Source organism: Camarhynchus parvulus, chromosome 4A (genome assembly GCF_901933205.1).
Source record: "Camarhynchus parvulus chromosome 4A, STF_HiC, whole genome shotgun sequence".
NCBI classification, from domain to species: domain Eukaryota; kingdom Metazoa; phylum Chordata; class Aves; order Passeriformes; family Thraupidae; genus Camarhynchus; species Camarhynchus parvulus.
The window spans coordinates 4,987,545-5,010,986 of record NC_044600.1 but is presented as its reverse complement, the minus strand read 5'-3'; the positions used below and the strand labels follow the sequence as shown (position 1 = coordinate 5,010,986).

General features: G+C 47.0%; 1 protein-coding gene across 1 annotated transcript; it reads right to left on the bottom strand.

The window, feature by feature from the left end:
* Positions 1–4,808: 4,808 nt before the first annotated feature.
* Positions 4,809–14,544, bottom strand: ITM2A (integral membrane protein 2A). The gene is made up of 6 exons (XM_030967579.1): positions 14,387–14,544; positions 10,722–10,853; positions 10,321–10,509; positions 9,177–9,287; positions 7,944–8,094; positions 4,809–5,885 (listed from the first exon to the last, which is right to left on the bottom strand). The coding sequence occupies exons 1-6, from the start codon at positions 14,468–14,470 to the stop codon at positions 5,797–5,799; spliced, it is 756 nt and encodes a 251-aa protein (XP_030823439.1). The 5' UTR covers positions 14,471–14,544; the 3' UTR covers positions 4,809–5,796.
* Positions 14,545–23,442: the final 8,898 nt, after the last annotated feature.

Genomic DNA, 23,442 nt, shown 5'->3' with positions numbered 1-23,442 from the left:
GTCATTGCCTCAGAGGGCAGCTCACTTTTTCCTCAGGCAGTCACAAATTTGGTTTTCCCTCAATCAAGGAGAAAAACAGGGCCTGAGAAATGCCCCAGCAGGCAGCAATGCAGGGCAGGCTGTGCTCAGCACCTGCACCAGCACAGCCTCACCAGGGCAAACCCTTGGAGATGGGGGGAAAGGAGGAGCCGTGGCTTTGGAGCATCCTCCAGGGATGCAGCAGTGCCCTGTGAGCCCTGAGCAGCACATGGTGGCTTTGGAGCATCTTCCAGGGATGCAGCAGTGCCCTGTGACCCCTGAGCAGCAGGGAGCTGAGGGAGCTGAGGGAAGGCAGCTCACAGACGGATCTGATGAGCACAGAGCCCTTCCTGTGCCCCCGGGCTGCTCACGGGAGGGAGCAGCAGCAGCTCTGCTCAGCTCACACGGAAGTGTCGGCCCCGGGTGTGTGAAAGTCTGATCCTCCCGCCTGTTTGGGGTTTTTTTGGTCATGAGATGAGGAGGCAAAGCTGTAACTGCTTCCAGCTTCAGGCTGGGTGACAACACACACCGGTAAGGGAAGTGTGGTCTGAAGTGGGGCTTCTACCTCACTCTTATTTTTTAAAAAAATTAAGGATTAATTAGTGCAAGGGGCTGAGAACATGAGATGACAGAAGCGACAACAACCAAGGGCAGAGAATCCAAAGGAGTGAATTACTTATCACCAAGTGAGCACTGAGATCATCACCCACAGAACCAAAGAGCCTCCACAGCCCTTCCCTCCCAAGGGATTTTGGGGCATCAGGTGGAAGGTGTGGGTTTGTCCATAGAACCATGGAATGCCTTGGGTGGGAAGGGACCTTTAAGGTGATCTCATTCCACCTCCTGTCATGGGCAGGGACACCTTCCACTGTCCCAGGCTGCTCCAAGTCCCATCCAGCCTGGCCTTGGACATTTCCAGGGATCCAGGGGCAGCCACAGCTTCACTGGGCACCCTGTGCCAGGGCCTCACAACCCTCACAGGGCAGGATTTCTTCCCAACATCCCATCTAAACCTCCTCCATCCATGGATCCATTCCTGATGAATCCCATATGCTGATGTTTTCAGTCCAGAATAAAAGCTCTGGGTTCCACACCAACAAGGGATTAGGTTTGTGGGAAGGAAGTTCCTTGTTCCAGAATCAGGTGTCCACCCATGGATTTAGCCCACAACAGCTCCAAACATCAACAAGCCCTAAAATGGAACAGCTCAAGAGAGCCCAAACATTTCTGCAAGACACAAACCACCACGCACAGTGAGAATGAATCTGCAGAACAGGAAATTCACTCTCACATCTGTTAAGGTGGAATTCAGGGCTGTCACAGCACAAAAAGAGAGAAAATACATTCAAGTAAACAGAATAGTTAAACTATAAGAAATAATTTCCTTGGGAGGTGGAGTGGGAGGTGGAGAGCCTCTAATTATTCTCAAGACAGGAAATACACCCATCCTATTGCCTAGGTAATATCACAAATATATACTCATAATGAAGAAATAATGTTAATGCAATAATGTTACTGTAATTATCCATATTGTAATTATTTTGGTGGCAGCCTGGAAGCTTCAATCAGTGCTGGCATTTGGGCTCTGTGCCACAGCTGGCAGCACAGCCATCCCCCACCCGGCCTGGAATTAGGACAGGCAAAGCAGCTTTAATCCTTCCAAGCCTGACCTCGAGCTCAGCCCTCCCAGGGGGGTGATTCAGCCACAAACTGGAGGTTTTGGGGGCTGCACCCCCTTTATCTGGTCCCACACAGCTCTGCTGAAACCCCACCTGCAGTGCTGTGTCCCCAACATCAGAAGGACGTGGAGCAGTTGGAATGAGCCCAGAGGAGGCCAAGCTGTCAAGGGGCTGCACCTCTCCTGTGCAGACAGGCTGGGAGAGATGGGGATGTTCTGCCTGGAGAAGGTTCTGGAAGAAGAGACCTTCCAGTGTCTGAAGGGACTGCAAAGAGGCTGGAGAGGGAATGTTCATCAGGAAGTACAGTGACAGGACAAGGGGGATTGGGTTCACACTGAAAGATGGGAAAATTGGATATACGGAAGAAATTCTCCCCTGGCACAGGGTGCCCAGAGAAGCTGTGGCTGCTCCTGGATCCCTAAAAGTGTCCAAGGCCAGGCTGGATGGGGCTTTGAGCACCCTGGGTAGGGGAAGGAGTCCCTGCCTGTGGGAGGGGATGGAATGGGATGAGTTTAAACATCCTGGGATTGTGGGACATGGGTTCTCTTCAGATCCAGGGTGCTCAGTGCTGAGATTTCAGCCATGGCTCACCCCAGACTCTGCTGAGCACAGCTGGATTTTGGGGAGTTCCCCAAGAACTAACAAAGTCCACAGGAGCCAGCCCAGAATTGCTGGAGTCCCAGCAGGCTCTGTGTCCCCCAGCCCTGCACTGACCTGAGAATGCTGCTGGGGCTGGGAGGTGACAGTTTCTCACAGCTGCTCCGAAGCAGGGCCTGCACTGAGCTGAGCTTATCATCAGAAAAGCCGGGTTTAGACAAGCAGTTTATCAAGTCTGAGGTGCTACAGCTCCTTTTCATACCAGCCTGAGGCCTCAGGGTGTCTTTCAAAGGTCTCCACACTATCCCTAATTTTTTTTTCTGCAGATCTTCATCTCAAGGTATTTATATATGCAAAGAAGTTCAATTTTTATAGATTTTTATGTACAGTAAGCCTGGAGGAGAATGAAGTTCTAATTTAGGCCATTACATACTCTAATAGAAGAGTGTGTCACCACAGCCACCCACACCTCAGCAGTCACACAGAGCAGCAGGTTCTGCAAAGGGCAGCAGCATCTCCTCTGAGAACCAAAATCAACTGTGTTCTTAATAATTGTTTCTCACGTTTTTCTGATTAAACCCCCCCCCAAATGAACTCACAAGTAATGCTGGAAGAGGAAATATCCAAAGTGCTGCATTGCCAGCTTCATGTTGAAAAAGGTATTTAAAATTTACATCAAATTTTGAATTTATTTAGTCAGAAAATGAACCTGCCAGCTCCCCCAAGGAAGCTGCCCAGTCCCTGCAGAGATCTTCCTGATTGTCCTGTGCCCACAGGATGCTTCAGTAAACACAGATGTAAATGAAGCTCTTACAGTAATTGAGTTTGCATTTGCATCCCAGCAGTGTCATCCCCTCAGTCCCCACACCCATGTCTGTAGTACAGTTCTACTCAGATATTAACAGGGTTTTACACAGGTTAGTTCTGGTATAAAAATGTTCCTTATATAGATAAAAACGAAGCAAAGACACTAAGCACCAGCTGGATGAAGCTTTGATCAAACCAGTTTCAGGTTTAATTTTGGTAAAATAGTTGAAAAACTGTGTGTTGGGTGAATACACCGAGTTTTTACCAGCTGCACACAGTCTACACCCAAGTGTTTGCTGTCTGTGCCATCTACTGGTGCAAAGGACTCCTCCAACTCCTGCTCCTTCCTGCTCCCATAGCCCAGCTGAACACAGGAGCTGCTCAAAGCCCAACACAGCATTAGAAGATCCCAGGAAAACCTTCAAATTCCAGCATTTTGGCTTGGACACCCAGCCCCAGCCTAAAACATTAAGGGATCGATCACAAGGCCAGCACAGCACACGTGGGACCAAACCCAGCTCACCTCAGAGCAGGTGAGAACAATCTGTTCCTCCTGTCCCTGGCTCCCTGCCTGGAACATCCAATAACATCTTAAAGAACTGCCTTCACTTTGTTCCAAAGGTACAGAAAGGGTTCCAGCCCATGTGGAAGCAGCTCCAGCATTCCTGCCTGGAGGTGCATCCACTGCATGGACACTCTGAGCTGGGGAGAGAACAATCCCTGGGTTTTATTTTCCATAAAATCAGACCTCAGTGCTACAAGCAGATGCTTTTTACTCTCTACAACCAACACACCTCCAAGTCCTTCCACTGAAGGCTTTTAAAGAACCCATCCTGGTTATCCTCCCAGCCAACCCAGAGGAGCAGGAAATCACCCCTTGTCCAAGGACACAAAACCTGGAGGAACAGCTTCCCAGGGCAGCTTTGTCCCAGTAACACCAGTGAGTGAAGGGAACCTGCCTCACAGTGACAGCAATTTGAGCTTTCTACAGCATTTTATTTCACTACATACTTCAGTTCACTGAAATACTCTCCTACACACCTTATTTTAGAGCCAAAGCTCTGGTTTTGGGACACATCCTTGGGGCAAGAGCTGTGTTAGTTTCTGTGCTAAAATTCCTGTGTTCTCCTTTCTCCTGCAAGCAATGACAAAGCAGCAACTCCTACAGACACCTCTCCCTCCTCTGCTCTCTGTGCAGAAATCCTGTTTTCCTTCCAGCTGCACAATCCCAGGCACTTTCCAGGAAAGCCACAAGTGGTTCAGGAACACTTTAGCTCTGAGCTCCAGCACTTCCAGGGCAGGACTCTCCTGTCTGAGCTTCCAGCAAAGCTCAGGGTCAGAGCTGAGGGTTCATTAACCTCTGTACAGCCCCTCATTAACACCCAGGAACACTTGGGACAGGCAAACCTTCAATCACAGCCTCATCACCAGCAATATTCAAATGAACTGTAAATACACCCTGTCCTTGCAGGGAACACCCCCAGAGCTGCCCCTGGGGATCCTGTTTGGAGAGAGCTGTCTGTTCTTCCCTCTGTTCCTCGAGCTTGGCTGGCACCACAAAGCATTTCCACAGCAGCAGAAGAGGAAATTCAGCTTCACAAGCTCAAAAAGAAGTTCAAGAGGTAAGAGAAGAGCAATACACACTGCCCCAGGCTCACAGCATCACCCCCTCCCCTCTGAGCACCAAACACAACACAAACACCAAAGTTTTAGAGAAACATTTATTATAGGGTTGCAGAATTTATGCCATTATAAAGTCCCTTAATAAAACTCTCAAGTTTATCAACTGCAGGACACTAACTCTTCATTCTTTTTAGACTGCAGCTTTCCAAAAAAAGGGAACAATGCTCTGACTGCAGCAGTAATGCTACTTGCTCATAAAAAGTTGATCTAAAAAGTTTTATATAAGCCCAAGTAGTTTAAGTTTACAACTACAGTCACGTTCACAAGTGAGCTATACCAGAACAGACCCTGGATAGGAAGTTACAGGATAAACCAAGTCATAACCAAAAATACTGACAAGCTTTAAGAGCAACTCTATCAGAATCTAACAACTAAATGCCACAAAACCAAACTAAGGGAGAAGAACTCAACATAAGCTCAGGGAAGGTTCCAAATATACATACGAATTCAATACAGTAATTGCACAAAAAGAAACAGGGTAGTGTTAAAGGTTTCTGATCACTGAGCTTGGATTTTACATGCTGCACACATGGTCGTTAAAATAAACCTTTAATGAGCCAGATCAGGAAGGTTTTTGAGCCAGGATACGGAGTGCAGAGCTATTCTACAGAACTACACAAGATGTGCAAACCACAGATTATTAATATTAATCATTCTGTGAAAGTTAAGGTGAACATAACTGGTTCCAGCCAAGGAACTGGTTAACATTTTTATATATATATATTTTTCTGCCATTCCCAGATTACACTAAATCAAACACATTCAACAGATAAACTGATATTAGCCTTCTAAAAAAACCTTACTCAAATTTAAGTTTTACATGAGACAACTAAAAAGTTATACCAAGGATCAACAAAAGCTGAAATGGTGACTTTTTCTTCTGAAATACAAGCAATACACAGAAAATGCATAAGGCTTTTGATTATCACTGCACGGTTTAACTGCAGAAGTCGATGTCTAATGCTGACTTCTCCAAGAAGGTGTGACCTGGTCACCTCCCATCTGTCACCTTTCACTGCTGACAGATCTTTGTCTCAACCACGAAGGAGTTTTCAAAGTGTCTGATTGAGTGACAGTTCTCCGCTGCCCGTTTCTGCACACCTGGGGACAAGAGAGGACAAGAGGCTCAGTGAGTGAAGGGATCCCCAGCCCAGAGCAAGCACTGCCATCCTCCCATCATTGCAAGACACAACAATCATTCAGTGCACTGAGTTTCTCCAGCCAGGAATTCCACCAGAGCCTGCTATGGGACTGTTTTCCATCCCAAATCCCTCACCCAGTGTGCATTTGCACAGGGTGTGCTTTGCAGAGCACTTCACCTTGCAAGGATTTACCTCACTCTGGTTCTTCCTAACACTATTGAAGTGATTTTCTCTATTTTGGGACCTGCCAGCACTGGGTCTGACCCAGGCAGTTTACCTGCATCAGCTGTGGCTCAGCAAGAGACAGGAACATAGCAATCCTGCCATCAAAGAGCTGCTCTCCTCAATCACTTCCATTTGCAGTAATTCAGAAGGATTTAGTTTGTTTAATAAGCAGAGAATTGTTCAGATGAAGCAAGAGAAGCACCAGCTCTTAACCCAACCCCAGCAGGGCACTGCTTTGGTTTATAAACACCTAAAATCCAGTCCTTCAATCCCAAGGCATCAGGATGGAGGTGAAGTTTCCAGAGCCCACCTAACAGCCTGACCTGGGTTTCCCCCACATCTCCAAGTTACAACTCCATGGAACTGACATAGCACCTGAGGTCAGTTTGATCTAAGAGATGAACACACAAACTCCACAAGAGCTGAGAGCCAAGGCAGCACTAGCTAAATGAGAATAAATGAAAAGACTTTTTCAGGGAAGTTCCAGAAGTTCATCCATTGCAGTCTCATTTCTGTGACACGGCTCGTACACTGTGTGCTAGAAACGAGATGGGGAAGGCAAGGCAAGACTTGTCCCTGAACAATTTTCTCCTCAGTTGGATCAGATTTCCCACCCTCTCCCCTCCACAGGCAAACAAGGAGAGTTACAGCACAGCAGCTGTACCAGGAAACGTTTTCCATTTACCAGAATCCTTTTGTACAAGCTCTCTGCAGGAATCTTTTACTCTGCAGCAAAGATGTCAACAACATGTTAGAGCAGGATGATTTCAGGGAACATCATAAACACTCTTCACAGAGCTGTCTATAGACTCAGCAGCTGTCAATTTAGCCTTGTTCTCAAAAATCATTCTCACAACAGCACAGTCACACGCCTCTGCTTCCCATGAGGGCAGAGTGTTTAGTGTTCCTTCATGTGCCCTGCACAGAACCCCTCTGCTGCTCCCACAGAGGGAGCCTTGCTTCCATCCACAACAGGATCTTGTGTGCAGCAAGCAGCAGATGCAGCTCCCGATGCTGCAACTGGGTTCAGGAAACTCTTGCCTAAGAGCTTGGCAGCCAAACCAGAGCACAGAGTCCCGACAAACCAAACATTTGCATTCTGAAAGGCTCTAACTGACAAAGGGTTAGCTCACTGTGTTTGGTAGGAGCAGCAAATATGAAATGCTTTGAGGTACAGTGAAACAAAATTCATGATGTCAGATTTCTGCCCCCCAGGCCTTGTCCCAGTAGTTAGAGCAGACCTCAGCTTAGTCCCTGGCAGGGGGTGGCAGGAGCACACAGGCAATAAAGAACCAGAGCTCAGCAGTTCCTCTGGAGTGTTCTTCCTCTTTCAGAGAGGAAGTCTGGGATGTCCGGAGCTCACTGTTCAATTACTTTTTTTTTTCAGAGCAAGTAAAGCAGAAGAAAATGGTTTTATGTGGTGCTCCTGTAACCCAGTTTTAGATAGGACAAGGACAGAATAAGCTGCGCCTACAGAGACTCACATCATCTGATGGATTATATGAATTTTAGGGTCAAAGTAACTTATAACTTCAACCAAAAATTAGAACAGAAACAGACTTAAATTTGGTTTGGGCATGTAACCTGTAATTGTGTAACTGAAACTTTCTCAGCATGTTCAAATGACAGTTCACATTCAGACAGGAAGGGAAGGGAAATACCCAGCAGGGCCAGGAGTAGCCTCAGCTTCTGCTGAACATTCAGATTGCCCAGACTAAAAACTCCCCAGGTTTAAGTATTTATCCCTTCCCTAGCTAAACAATACCTTTGCTTTTTCCTGAGGGGAACTTACCCATGATTTGGTCTCTGCGCTGAAGCCTGAAGGTCTCTTTCCCCACACAGAGCTGGTAGATGAAGATGCCCAGGTCAGACACGTTATCGATCTCCTCTGTCACCACCATCTCCTCACGCACCAGGTACGTCTGGGGCAGGTAAGAGCCAGTCTGGAAGAGACAAAGCCTGAAGGTACAGACTGCTGCTAACAAGGGACAAACCATGACATTTCACTCTGCTTTGGAAGGGATTCAAGCAGCAGAGTTTTAATACCAACATACACTGAGCTCAACCAGTCTCATACCAGGGAAGTTAAAAACTGACAGAGGCCATTTCCAACAGCTGCACTTACATTCAAACAAAGCACAATTAACCTCAATTCTGCAAGCCTCATGTGAAGCAAATGTAAATAGAACCTGGTCAGGTTTATCTGTACACAAAGTTTGCAGCTAAAAGAGAAGCAAAATATTGTGAAAGACTCCAGGTTTGAGGCAACGTAATTCTAATATAAAAAATGCAAGGCAACCTACAAAAGGCTTCACCAGATGCTCCCAGCACTACCAAAACAGCTTCCTACCCCCCAACTCCTAAAAACAGTTGTAGGGACACACACTTAAAACTTGTCCTCATGGAGCTATAAAAAGAATGTAACAAACAAAACTAGACCAGAAGCCTCTAGAACCAGGTGTAAGAGAGCCAATGATTTTTTCTTAAAGTCCATTTGATGCATGATAGCCAAGTATTGCATTTAACTGGGAAGCAGCAGCCAGCTCTATCAACTTGACCCATAAATCATCTTGGAAAAACACCAGTTTTAGTCACTGAAGAGTCAAATGCTTGTGGTGATCTCATAACTGCAGTGCCAATAACTGGGGAACAAGTTCACATTGTTCTTTTCAGCAAAACCCTCACGGGGCGAGTGAGCTTGCCCAGAGTAACTCTCAGGTTTAGGCTTTCAATCATATTTGGAGCTTTATCAAATTCCTTTCTAACAGCTAAATTTAACCTTATCTGCTGGTTGCTTTCAGCTCTCATAAAGCCAGGTATTAATAAGAGCATTAGGCATGAATCTACTCAACATAATATACACTGACAGCTGGCCTTAACTTCAGTGCAGTGACTGAGCCGGGGGATTATGGACTTTGATGGAGGGAGGACTGTTCTAGCAAGGGCCTGGAGTTCAGGAGCAGCACCCAGCACTCTCAGCAAAGGCAGGCTGTCAGCAGAACCCAGCAGCAAAGCTCCCACATACCGCCAGCTTGGCAAAGAGATCCATCAGATTCCTTGGAGGCATGACTATGGAAGTGTTCAGCGGGATCACGTAGCAGTTCCCCAGCTGCAGGTCGAGATACGCTGTCAAAAGCTGTTTTAAAAACAAGTTTTTAATTAGTCAGGGGGCCTTTGATTAGGAGAATATAATTCCACCAGGAGCAAGGCAACCTAAAAAGCTGGACATCACTCACAGCTATTACAAAAGTGATGCATTCAGGAAGCGCCCAGAGTAAGAACTGAACTGTTACCACTTTGGCAAACCAGCAATAGTTTAGAAAACTTTCCTAGATAAGAGAAAGCTGAATACAAAAGCAGCTTCTGCCATAATTGTAAAGGAGTACAGTTCGTGCTAACACAGAGGAAGTATTTAGGAGTATGATCTCATAACTGAAAAGGTCCAATTAAGCACAGTGCAAACAAAAGGTATCCACCTGCTGATAAACAATGATTCCCTTTAAATAGTTCTTCAAGAAAAGTGCTAGTCCCTACAAAAATCTCATCAGCATTGCTACTGAGCACAAGAACTGCAGCAACTAGAATTATCTGGTTTTTCTATCTGCATTGCCAAGGCTGGATTTACAACCAAACTCCAAGAGCTGTACAGCTGACTGAGGATAATGTTAACACTATCAACACAACTTTGATAGAAAAGTCAAATGAAAGCCACCCTTTCCTCTCTGCCTTACAGAAACTCCATGCAACTACTACAGCACTGTCACGTTCTAGGTTTCAGCTGCTTGAAGTGATTTTTCAGTGCCCTTCTCCAAGGCTGACACCTGTTTGCAATTCTACATTTTGCTGTGACGTTGTGCTGAGTCCTCAGTCCCTTAACTCACATTTATGATGTTCTCCATTTACATGGGATTCTTTATCCAATAGCAAGTGGCACTTTCAGATATCCCATGGGCAACAACAGAGTTGCACAGCACTGAGATGCATTTTCTGGGAAACAACTCAGAGTTCCTACCCACAGTGCCTGTACCACCCGTGCAGAGTTAATCCCTCTGTTCAGAGTTCACAGGGTCACAGCTCTGCCACGCTTAAACGCAAGGAGCAGCCTGTGCTGCCAGCGAGCTCTGCAGCCCCAGAGCCAATCCCGGAGGCGCGGGTGCCCCCGCACTGACCCTGTCGAAGTCGTGCACGATGGCGGCGGGGTCGCTGTCGGAGAACTTGGGCACGGGCACGTCGATGATGGCGATGTTGTCGTCCTCGCGGATGTCGGCCTCCTCGGCGATGGGCAGGAAGTACGGCTCCACCGCGCGCTCCCGCGCCTCGTTCTCAAAGTAGCACATCTCCCCACGGTACACCTTGTGCTGGGACATGAGCAAGGGCAGGTAAGGCACACAGCAGCTTTAAAACTGCACTTCTGTCTGCTGAGACTGAGCACAGGTCTGTCACACCCAAAGGACATACACTCGGCGTGTCCTCGTCATCTTTCTTTCCCCCTCATCTTTCCAGTCTAGTGATAATCCATTTATACTTTTTTAACCAATGCTGTCTAAATAAAAAAGAACTCTCAGGTTACCTTTGGCATGAAGTACTTGTAGATGCAGGCTCCACCCACAACAACCCCTGCCAAGATGAACGCCAGGCCCAGCAGAGTTAGGAGACATCTTCCAGATGAGCTTTCACTCCTGTGTGTGGCAACTTCTGGGTCCTTTAAATAAAGAAGGGGAGAACTGAGAAAGGGCAGCTGCTCTAAATTTAAAGAAAGCTGTTATCAACTGTTTAACTTTGATCCACTGTCTCCTATTTCTTCTAGGTGTGGGAATTACAAGTCAGCATCATAAAACACTCACATGAAATGTTACTGCATCAGATTAAGATCAGTTTTCAAACAGCACCAAGAGTATTTTCTGAGTTAGAGGATGTTTTCTAGACAAACCTTTGTCCAGAAACTACTGGAGATGCACAAAACTTAAATAACTGTAACAAAAGATCCTGTGCTGCAGCCACACTGTAGTACAAAAAGCAGCATTTGTACATCAAGGTCATTAAAGGCACACAGTGTCTTCAGGCCTTTTCCCAAAAGCCTCTTCCCCTCCTCCTCTTGCTGTCACGTGCATTAACATCACTTTTCCTCCCAAAGCTGGATTAGCAGAAGAAGCCAAGATGCAACTTTGTCTCTTGGCTGGGGAACAGACAACTGACACAAGTCACCAGGTTTTGGAACTTTTAATATGCACAAGCAAAGTCCATTATGAAAGAAAACGACTCGTCAGCTTAAACACAGTTTCCAGTTATGCCAAATAAAAACAAGTCCCCGTGGCACATCCTACCTTGCAGCCTCAAAATAACTTTTCTCCTACCCAAATCTCAGGAAGTTTTGTTTCTAACAGCCTGAAACTTCTCTCTTTAGCTCAGCAGCTTGTTTTCCCCCACCCAACGTTCTCTCAAACAAAGATGACTGCACCCATAGGAAACTACTCTCCGGTGGTGGTGAGTTGTGCAATCCTCACTGCAAAGGCAGAGGTGGTGTCTGCAAGGAAAATTTAACCTTCCAGAGTTCCTGCAGCACCTTCCCAGACTTCCAGCTGCAAGCCAAGTGAAGAGAACAGCAGAAGTGCTGTCAAACAGCAAACAATCAGAAGAGACATTCCCTCATGGAATCACACACTGGGCTTGAGTCTTTAAAAGGAAAAAACAAAACACAAAAACAACCACCAAACCCAAAATGTTTAGATAACCCCTATATTTGGTCAAGAATGTCCCTTTAATGATTCCTGACTCCAGGATTTAATAGCTTGCTTTTAAGATCTGCTCTTTGTCCCAGCCAGGAAGGAAGAAAATCGGATTTCACAGTAAAAGATCTTTTCCTTTGAGGTGTTCCCAGAATCAGTGGCTGGGCTGGGCACAGCAGCTTCCATGGCCTTTATTTGGGTCCTGCAGAACACAACACATTTAGTGACCTGTGTTCCCAACAAGCGCCAGCATTATCACCAGGGCTGCAATATTCCCAAGCTCAGCAAGATGCAGCAGCATAAAAGTCAAAGCCATCAGTTATGCAAGTGCTGAAACAAACCCCAAGCTGTTTTGTGAAAGTCAATACTCCCACATTCCGCTCGCGCATCCTCCAAACACAAAAATGTTGGTTCAGCAGGACACAAGCTGCTACAATTGGCATGTGAAGCATTTGTTAAAAAAGAAACCAACTACGAAAACCAAAGCCAAACCCTGGTTTCAAGTCAGAATGATGCCACATTTCTGTGGCACTGTGTGAAAATCCCTTTTCAGGGTTAAGCAGCTGTAAGATGGAGATTAATTCTGTTCTCTCCACGTTCTCCCACCCTCACCTCCACCTTGGAGCACCTTACTCATCCAGCCTGTCCCTACTTGAACACACCGGTCTGCACCAGTTTTGGCACTGCAGCCATCCCAGCGCAGGGGTGATGTCGACATCTAATTAGCTACACTTGCACTACACCTATGGCAAACAAAGCAAAGGCACTTGAGCATATTAAGCAGCAATGTGGGCAGCTGAACCTGAGAGGGAAGAGTTGTCAGAGCTGCTAAGAGAACACAATAGCAAGATTTTGCTCGAGCAGATTACAAAACCTCTGCACAAAAGTAACAGGTAAAAGTCGTCAAAAACCTACAAAGAAAATGCAGCTCTAAGCTGTAGCAAGCAAAGCAAACGAAGGATAAGAGACAAGGAGAAAAATCACTTGTTTTAACACTACTGACAGCCCCGAAGAACCTGCAGGGAGAATATCCTGCAAACTCAAGGGTTTTCTGCAGATACTCCAGGGGACTTTTATTGTGCTGTTTCAGCCAACATTAACCTTTAAGCTTGTTTGCTCTGCACAAATATTCCAGCTAAAGAAGACATTAACAACCACTCCAACAAGTTTGTCTTGGAGTAAAATTACGAACTTGATGTTTATATGCAACTCCAAGCCCTGAAGTCAGAGTGAAGAGTTGTTAAAATCCCACACATGTGTGTGCAAATACACAGAATATTCCAAATTGAGAGGAGCACCTCTCATGAGAACCGGAAAAAGGGGTGTGTTTATTAGAACTATTCCAGTCAGAACTTTCACAGTACACAGCTAATAAATATATGTATAACCAGTTGCCTCAGGAATAGCTGAGGAGTTTGTCCTCAAGAAACTGGCCAGGCTAATGACATCTTCAAATTTTAAATCCTTTATCTACCTTGTTTTCCCACTTTCTCTCCTTTTGATCCTGTAATTGAATGCTACTGTATTAAATGTGCACACATCAAACTGACAGCTCAGAAGAGTGCACCGAGCAAGAAAATCACTCTGCATCCCTTCCCCTTCCAAAGGAAGGCTATTTCAGGTGAGGCTGTGTAGGCTGGTAGGGAAGCTGCTTTCCTGATTACAGCTTAGAAGGGAAGAAAAAAAAAATAGAACTACAGTCCAACTCCACAAGTTTTGTTGTTTCTAAAATTTTCTTACTCTCTTATTGCAAATAAACTCAGCCCATGCCATCTTCTCCATCTACAGCCACTGATGTATTTACCTACAGGCTGAGCTTCTCCATCTGCCTAAAACGCAGGACACCTTCAAAACAAATTTCCCACAAACTGGGAAAGTTCCACTCAAGCCAGCGACGCGCAGCTCGCTGGGAAGGAAAAGCCAACCACAGGGTGCTCGCCTGGGTTTCTATTTAAAACCCTTTATGGCAGGTTTCTTAATTTAAGCGCGACACCGACGCCTCACCGCAGCAGCCGGGAGGCTCCGAGCGCCGCCGGGAGCGGAGGACGAGCCTCAGCCCGCTTTGTTTGCCTGGGAGGCGCCGGCCGAGCGAGCGCTGCCCGCGCCGGGGGGGGCTCTCCCTGCGCTTCCCCGGCCGGCCCAGGGCCGAGCTGGGAGCTTTAAAGCGCCGTCAGGAAACGCGGCGCTGGCACGGGCCCAGCTCGACATAAACACCCGGTGCCGGCGCTGGCCCGGGGGTGTCACGGGACATCGCACCGCGATAGCGCTGCGGAGCGGGACAGCACCGCGGCACCAGGGCCCCGCGGCCGCTCGAGGCTGAGGGGAGTCGGTCCCTCAGCCCCGGGCAGAGCGCGGCGGGGCGGCCGCCACACGAGCGAGATCCCCGCGGCCGCCGCCGCCTCCCCCAGCCGCGAGAAAATGGCGGCGGCTCCGTCTCCTCGCGCCCCCCCCTCACACCGCCCCGCTCCTCCCGCCGCCGCCGGCGGCCGGGACACCCCGGGGCCCGCACCTTGTCGGCCACAAGCGCCTCGGCCGCCTCCTTTTTGGGCTCATCCTTGAGGGCGAAGGGCGAGTTGAAGGCGATCTTCACCATGGCGCCAGCACTGCTGCCGCGTCCCGGAGCGGCAGCGGGCACAGCGCGGAGGACGGGCGGGGTCTGCGGTGGCCACGCCCCCAGCCCCGCCCACAGGCTCCGCCGGGAGCGCCCCCTGCCGGTCGCACCCTCACACGGCTCCATTCCCCCACAGCTCCCCTCAGGCGCCGGGAGCGGGTCCCGATATGGAGGGTCGGGATTAGGGGGGCTGGGAATGGCCCCCGAGACCATCGAGTCCAGCCTGTGACCGATCCCCACCTTTTCTCCAGCCCAGAGTACTGAGTGCCACTTCCAGTCCTTCTTTGGGCCCCCCCAGGGATGAGGAATCCACCACCTCCTTGGGGAGCCCCTTCCTAGGTCCTTTCCATGGAGAAATTCCTGCTGCCCTCCAACCTGAGCCTCCCCTGGCCCAGCCTGAGGCCGTCCCCTCTCCTGTCCGTGTTCACTGGGAGCAGAGCCCGATCCCCCCCGGGCTGTCCTCTCCTGTCAGGGATTTGTGCAGATCCAAAAGATCTCCCCTGAGCCTCCTTTTCTCCAGGCTAAGTCCCCTCAGCTCCCTCAGCCCCTCCTGGGGCTCCCTGGGCACCTGTCCCAGTGCTCTGCCCCTGCCATGGAAAGAATTTCTTCCTCATGTTGAGGTGGAACTTCTTGTGGTTTAGTTAATGGCTGTTGCTCCTTGTCCTGTCTCTGGCACCACTGAGCAGAGCCTGGCAGCATCCCCTGGCACCCCTCGGAGATATTGGTATGGATTGATGAGATCCCTCGCAGTCTTCCCTTCTCCAGACTAACCAAACCCAGCTCCCACGATCTCTCCTCATCAGAGAGATGCTCCCGACCCTTCATCATCTTCGTGGCCTCTGCTGAACCCTCTCCAGCAGCTCCTTGTCTTTTTTGTCCTCAAGAAACCCAGACCTGGGCACAGCCCTCCAGAAGTGCCTCAGAAGGGATAATAAAACACTTCATGCATTAGACTGTCTGAAACAATCTGCTCCTTCCTATGGATGGAAATCTGTGTCCGTCTCTCTAGAATTTGACTTTACAGCTCTACAAAGAAATCTGGTTTGAATCTGGTGCCCACACCATGGAACCCTCCCTCACAGAGAGCTGTAATTAAACAGAGCTGAACACTTATGCAAATATTGCAATAAGTAATTCTTCTAAGTGTAAACAACATGCAGTGTGTATTCCAGCATTCAAAGCATGTTCCTGTTATTCCACAGATGGAATACACTGTGTTTCCTTTCAAGATCATAGGTTTGATATTGCTGCCTTTCATCTCCATAAGAGTTTTGACTTTGACTTCAGCCAGGGAAGAACAAACTGCTTTATGTCTATTTAGCCTGACTTGGTCTAGTAACAGAAAACACTTTAACCTCATTTTACCAAGAAACCTGTGAAAAACCAATTTTCACATTTCTTAGCTTTAGTGTGTTGGGAATAAGTCAAGCTCTACTCTCAAAGTCCCTGGAACACAGATTTAGGACAGATTAAGAAGTTTCCTTTATGGCCAATGCAATACCTGTACTCTCCAAACTGGCAATTGATAAATACTGTGAATAACTTTTGGTATCTTACTACACGCTTAACTTACTACTATCTACTTCATGCTTAAACAAATTGACTTTATCTTCCAATTACCCAACACCTTTATTTGAAAATGAAGGCAGAAATAAAACTAGAATAGAACAGAATAGACCCCTGCTTTTTATCAAGGCTGGTGTCTGTACATCCCCGCTGCATCACTGTCCATGTTCTGTTACAAGGGGTGGACACACCTGGAAATATGTGCTCAGAAAAAAAAAAAGGTTAAAGAATAGAAGGGGCTTTTTACATTTATCTGCACTCAAATTTGCAAGACTGGAACTTTCAGAAGATTTGTTGTGGATTATTTTTAAATGTGCATTTCTGTAGCGTATGTGACAATAATTTATCTTAACATGTTCAAAACTTATTTAAAATGTGCAGTGTATGGGAGAAAGTAATTCCAGCATCATCAAACAGTTTTACACAGCTGATACTCTCAGTTCAGTCAGCACCAACTCCTTCCGCACACATCTCCTCCTACAATAATCTGTGCTTTTTAGAATACCAGGTTGGGAAAACATAAGAAAACTCAGATTTTCTTTCCCCTTCTAGAAATCATCAGGCTGTTTGGCTGAATAAATACTAGAGAACCCCATGGGTGACTCCTCCACTTCACCCCTAAAATGCTTTTTCACCTTAGTCCTGGCCCAGTTTTCTTTCAGACTTTTGCCATATAGTGATTGCAGTTAGGCCTGGAAATCCCAAGCCATCTAAAGAACTCATCTCACTTCTTCTTTTGAATTCTGCAATATTTCTGCTTTTCTTTACTGTTTAAATACCCTGGGGTCAATTTCCTGATATTTATTCTGAGGTTGTCTTTATCACCTTGGCAGGGAAGAGATTATCTGCTGATGCTTCATTATCTTTTCAATCCTTCTGGTGTCTGTAAATTTAAAGCAACACTCCTTTAAAAAAATAACAAATACATGGAGTAAGTTGTTTTAGAGACTGGAGAAATTTGGCCAAGGGAAAGGAGAACTGGAATGCTGTGGTGGCTGTCATGCTGTTGCCTTTGCTCCCAGAGAAGAGAACTGAATTTCTTCGAAGTGCCACTAAACCCCGACACCTCCCTTTTAGCAGCAGTGATGACATAAGGAGCCCAGACAATCCAAGAATATTAAAGACCAGGCTTTGGAAGGTGAGGTTGTACCTTGTATTGCACCAGGCAGTGACTCAGCAGATAATCCCACTGGAAGCTCCTTTTTGAGCAATCCTGAATTAATTTTTAACGTGTAGGAGTTTTTTTAGCTCTTCTAATACACTTTTTAAAAACTCCAGCCATAAGATGTGTTCACATTTATTCTATCTTCTCTTTTTTTTTATGCCAGGAGAACCCTTCCTTACTTTCTGGGAACAATGGGATCTTCTATTTATCCTCGTTTTTGAAGTATTCTCACACTTTGAAGTAGAAGGTGCTGTGTATGTGCAGAATCCTGACTTGTGTATCTTGTCCTGGCTCAAACACAGCTGGGAGGAGGAGGAGGCTGCAGGCTGGCAGGACATGTGAGCACATGTTCTGCATTTCAGTGGTCACTCACACTCCTTAAACCTGAATAATGTCTTGTTAGACCTAAATCCATGCACAGAGTTCAGCACTGAAGTGTAAATTCACTCAGCTGAGCCTCACACCCTCACTGGTACTGCAGAGCTCACAGGGACAACAACTCTCAGAGCCACAACCTGGACTCAAGGTGTAAAGAAACAGCAATTAATACAAGTAATAATTAACTGTTTTAAATATACACTATATCCAGCAATTGGGTTTTTTATGAACAGTGTAATTACTGACAGAAATGCCATTAAAGTAAACAAGTATGTCATGCAGGGCTGTTAAAAATTAAAGTGAAACTACAAAACTCTCTCCTTTCCAAAAGGCCTTCTCCCAGTTTGACATTTTGTATTTATCCAGATGTCTGAAGTTCTGCTTTTTGCCTCCAGTCCTTTCCCAACTCTCTTGCAAAGCATTCCTCCCTCAACACCTCCTCCTGTTTTTCCTCACTCTCCAGCTCTGATATTCCATCTCCATTCCTTCTCTAATCATGACCTGGGACCTCTTTCACCTTTCTACCTGTTCCTAAGGCTGTTGATAGTGAATCCATCCAAAACTGCAAAACTCAGAGCTGCCAGTTTAAGCTTTTGTGGAGGGAAGTTTTCCCCACTAAATTTGGGCCCTTGAGTGGGGATCTGTGTGTCTGGAGAGGAAATGTTGTTTGCTCCATTGCCTTCCCCTACTGCCTGGCAGGCTTCTCTCTGCTGCAGCAGTGTTAGATTAGGATCTGTGGCAAGGAAAACACACATTACTCACTTCTACTGATGCCTTGTTACAAAACACTACAACAGGAATGCTTGCTACATGGAAAGTTGCCTATTTCCATGCAGGGAGAAGTCGGGAGTCCCTTTTCTCTGCAGAGTCCAGCTGTGGGAGGAATGAGAAGAGGGAGCCTGAAGGACACAGAGATGCTGTTGATGTGGTCAGGTCAGTGCTGAAGAGACCTCACTGCCCACACAGCCATTGCCTCACAGAGCAGAATTCTACAAGAAATTCCAGTCTTCTGGAACATCTGCCAAGCGAGCAGCGTGCCCAGGGTGATCAGCAGCCCCAAAGGATGGAAGGGCCAAATGTGCCTGTGGTGTAACTGCAGTGAGGCAAGCAGAGATCTGTCAGGAACGCGGAGTCCTGGCAGGTCTGTAACAGCATTGCCACACTGCTGCTGGAGGGAACCCAACAATGGCTCAAAGCTCAGAGTGTCTTCTACTGAACCGGCCAAATAGACATTTTTGGACAGAGATTTGTGTTTGTCTTGGCACTGAGGGGTGGCATCTGGGATTCCCCCTCTTTCCTTTCAGGCACGCTTTGCCTCAAACCCACTCCAGGAGTTCTCCCACTGGCCAGGTGGGCTGGCAGAGGCTCAGCTCTTCCAGGGGCTGCTGTAGGGGAGGAGCCCCAGGTCGGGTCTGTTTTTGTTTGGGCAGAGGCTGTTACATTTTGGACACCCTAAATGGAAAAGTGCTGAAGAAAAGCCACCCCTTCATCCTCGGCATTCTCCCTGTGTGCTGATCCCTGCTCGAACAGGAGCTTTAGTGGCTCTGCCATCCTTCTGGAATGCTGCAGGTCAGGAGAGCCCACACCTACACATGCAGATGTTGCTGCAAGGGGCAGCCTCTTCTCAAACAAGCCAGGCTTGATCCTGCTGTGCCCAAGTCCTGTTTGAGCTCAGTTTACCATGAGTGTGGACATGGGAATGTCTCGTTTGGCTGTGCTGTCCAAAACTCGATGCTGTCCCTGCCTGGGCCAGGTGAGGACATTCCCAGATGCACAGGGCTGTGCTGGCAGAGCCCCCAGTGCCCTGGCAGAACTGTGCAGTGGGTGGTGAAGCTCGTTTGACTTGTTCCCTGTGGGTTTGCTCTGTGCCTGTCGATAGGGCCGTGCACACAGGGACAGATCTTTCCTGCCTTAATGGAAGCAGCGCCCACAGAGCTGGTGCTCCTGGACTCAGGAAGGATTGCTGGGAGCTCACATCATCAATTTAACATTCATTAAGTCTTCCAGTGAGTCACAGAATCATTAAGGTTGGGAAGACCTCCAAGATCATCAAGTCCAACCATTGATCTTGGTGATCATAAAGATCATCAAGACCTCCAAGATCATTAAGTCCAACCTTCCATCAGACCAACACCATCATGTCAAATAAACAATAGCACTGAGTGCCTTGTGCAGTCATTTCTTTGAAGACCTCCAGGGATAGGGATTCCACCACCTCTCTGGGCAGCCCCTTCCAATGCTTCACCATCCTTTCCATGAAGAAATTCCTCCTGATGTCCAACCTGGCACAGCTTGAGGCCGTTTCCTCTTGTCCTATCCCTTGTTCTCTGGGAGAAGAGCACAACTTTCACCTGGCTGCTCCCTCCTGTCAGGGCGTTGTGGAGAGCCAGAAGGTCTCCCCTGAGCCTCCCTTTCTCCAAGCTGAGGCCCCCAGCTCCCTCAGCCACTCCTGGAGCTCCAGCTCCTGCCCCAGCTCTGTCACCCAAAGATGCAGCTCTGGAAACAGCCAAGGAGACAAGAGCCCTGCCTTGGTCTGTTTACATCTGTGTGTATTCCATGCATACCACCTGCATAAGGAGCAGCTCCATCTGTTACTATGACATTAATGAAGGATTTATGGGCACACCACATTCCAGCTGGAGGATTTTCTTGTGTACAAGATGCTGTAATTAGTCACCTCTAAGAGACTGTAGAAGGTTTTGGAGCAAGGGTGAAAAGTCACAGGTGAATCTTTCAAGGGTTTTAGCAGAGCTCTGTGTATCATCCATAGCTGGATCCAAACTGGAATTGGGAATATCCAGAGATTAAAAAAGGCATAACTCAATTACAGAGACACCTTTTCTACAAACTTCATTAACACTAACAGAAATCAGCCCTGAACTGTGAGAAAGAACATAACCAATTTTTGTAACCACCTTTTACCAGAAGAAATAATACAAACTTAAAAAATAAAAATTACTGATGGAAAATGAACCTCATCTACTTCACCCTAATCTACTCCTGTCGGTGCTTTTTTTTAGCACACAGGTGTCCCTTTTCATCTGTGCAAAGCCTGTCAAAAATAGCAATCCCACAGAACACCTGTGCTAACAGAGCCAGAGTACAAATCTTGTCAGTTAAAGAGATTTATGGGGCTTTTTGTGAAGTTGTGCAGGTTTTCTGTTGAGCAGCAGAAGTGGCAGTGGTCTCCTGTGCTGATGTTTACCTGTGAGCCAAGGTCTGCCAGCTCTGAGAGGCAAAGCCTCAGCAGAGTGTGGTGTCTGCTGCTGGGGACGGTGCCAGTTGCGGGGTGACACTGCCAAGCCTGGCCCCAAGGGCTTCCTCTTCTCCACACAGAGAGCAGGAAGCCTCTGATCTGAGCCACGAGTTTCCTCTGTGCAGCGCAGGCAGGAACAAACGTGGTCACACACGCGCTCAGAAAACCACGTTTACTCCATGTATGAAAAGTCTGTTGAAACAGACCTTAAGAAAACTCGTTAATTTTTTATGTCCTGCTTTGGAGAAAATGCCTTTTGATTTGAAGCAAAAGCAAATCTACTGCCCACACCGTTTTTACAGAGCATAGGTTTCAGTGCAGGAGGTGTTTTTTCTTTGTAGCACAGATATCACAGCATGATATGGGAAATAACTTGTGGTTCTTTCTTTTCCAGTTCCAAAAAATCTCTTCATAGTGAGGAGACACCTGGTGATGTTACAAGGCTTTGATGGGGCCTGTGCTGCTGTATTTGAACGTGTTGACTCTCCAGCACACAGCAGAGTGAACAACATTTGTGTTTTGAAGGTTTGGAATTAAATCTCCCCAAAATCAGTGGCTTTCTTCTATTGCATTTTAGTATGAAAGCTCCCAGTTCAAAAGAATGTTTAAGGAAAGCAATTTGAGGCATATTGACATCTCCCCAAGTTAACATTAAAGACATGCATTGGCCTGAATTTAAGATCACAGAAACATGGGAATGTTTGTAGGAAGAGAATTCTTTTGGTTTTTAGCCCAACCTCCCACTCAAAGCAGAACTCTCACCAACATTAGATTTGGTTTTGTGCAGCTGAATCTTGGAAAACACCAAGGATGGAGAGTCCCCAACCTCCCTGGATAACCTTCTCCAGCACTACGCTCCCTTCCTACTGGTTTTATTTTCCTTGAGGTCCAACCTGTGTCTCCCAAGGCACAGTTTGAGGCCATATTCACCCCTTGGCCACCACTTCTTCAAGGAACAGTGGTTAAATAAAATGTTCTGAGCCTCTGCTTCATGAAGTTAATATTTAAAAATTAAAAATCAACTGTATTATGGACTGATGGGAATATTCACACCCAGAGGCCTGTGTTGGGATGCTGGGAGGATGCAGCTCTCAGGCACAGCTCTGGGGATGAGTGGGAACAGCTTTGGGACACAGAGACAGGATGGCTGCTCCAGTGCCAGCCCTGAAGAGGGGCAGTGGGGGCTCTGCTCTCTGACACCATTTCCATTCCTTAAGAACCTTCCAGTCTCCAATGTAGTGGAGGAAATCATGTTCCCACTGCCCCATTTCTAACCCCTATCTGTTCCCCTACTACTCAACTGAGGGTACAAGATGAAGGGCTCCCAGCAATGTGACCTTTTGGCCAAGTAAACAAACCCCTGTTTTCTGCAATTTAGAAATTTCTTTACAATTTGGCATTTCTTTCTAAGTGTCCATCGTTTCCATGCTTGGAGCTGTTTCTTTGAGGTGGCAATGCAGTCATCCCAAAGGAAGAACCTTGCCAAGAGGCAGGAGGAAGTGTTTACTTCCACTTCTCCAAGGATTGCATCCCACAAAAATACAGTTCTGGGCAGTTCTGGTGCAATGTTTCATGTCCTGGTAATGCTTGGATAAACCAAAACCAAATTATGGCCCAGCTTTGATAACCTTGAATGGCCCATGTGACAATAATCTCAGAATCTTTGTGTTGGGAATTGCCACAGGATCATTTTCCCTGGAGATGCTTTACAGACTCTCCTCTTGGGATTTCTGATATTTCCATAGAAGTTAGTGCTGCTTCCACTGCTGCTGTGTGAAGTGGGATCCTCATCCTTGTCAGGCTCAGCAGGAAAATGAGTTCAGGCTCAACACTGCTTGAGTGTCCCCTGGGGCTGCCAGGGGAACAGTGACCTTATTTCTGGGTTATTTTCTCCTCCTTCTTCCCAGGTGGATATTCCATTAGTGGAGGATGTGACCTCCCCTCCTGTGCCCCCCTTACACGGTGTCACACTGGAAGCCTGGAAATGATGCCACCTTGAACCCAAATTTAACCATTCTCCTAAAATTCACCTGCTTGCATTCAGCAGAGTCAGGTGGTGTTTTCTGATAGGAAAAGATGCCACTGAAATTGATACAGCATTAGAAATTCTTCCACTCATGTGCTGCATTCCAGCAGGGAATAATAAATACAGAGTGTAGAAGATACAGCCTTGGAATTGCCTGCTTCAGTTTCTTGGATGAGCTGCTTTTTCAACTTAATTAGCACAGCTGAGTCTGGTTCCTTTCAAGGCTTACTGAAAATTAATCTGAGCTGAGGCAGTTACTGTTCAATTCCTGCATTAGAGGCCAAGGTGCATCCCCAGTCCTGGTTTCCATCATGGAGATGTTAGAATTGGTCTTTGCACTACGCTGTTCTTTCCTAATGAAGTGGCTCCCTGGGTTTTAATTAGTCTGGGCAGTGAGATAGGAAGGGTTGGAAGGCACGAGATGGAGCTGGGGAGACCAGGAAAACAACTGGCATGAGAGGGAAAGTGATGCAGGGCAGTGCTGGGAAAAGCAAGAAGGAAGTATTGCCATAATTTAAAATCCAGTGTTCCTTAAAGGCATTCTCCTTTTCAGAGTACTCTGG

Excerpts from the sequence above, each read along its gene's own strand:
- ITM2A (XM_030967579.1), bottom strand. The coding sequence starts at position 14,470 with ATGGTGAAGATCGCCTTCAACTCGCCCTTCGCCCTCAAGGATGAGCCC. Across the intron at positions 10,510-10,721 it reads ACAAGTACTTCATGCCAAAG|CACAAGGTGTACCGTGGGGA; the intron begins GTAACCTGAGAG and ends CTCATGTCCCAG. Across the intron at positions 9,288-10,320 it reads TCGTGCACGACTTCGACAGG|CTTTTGACAGCGTATCTCGA; the intron begins GTCAGTGCGGGG and ends TTTTTAAAACAG.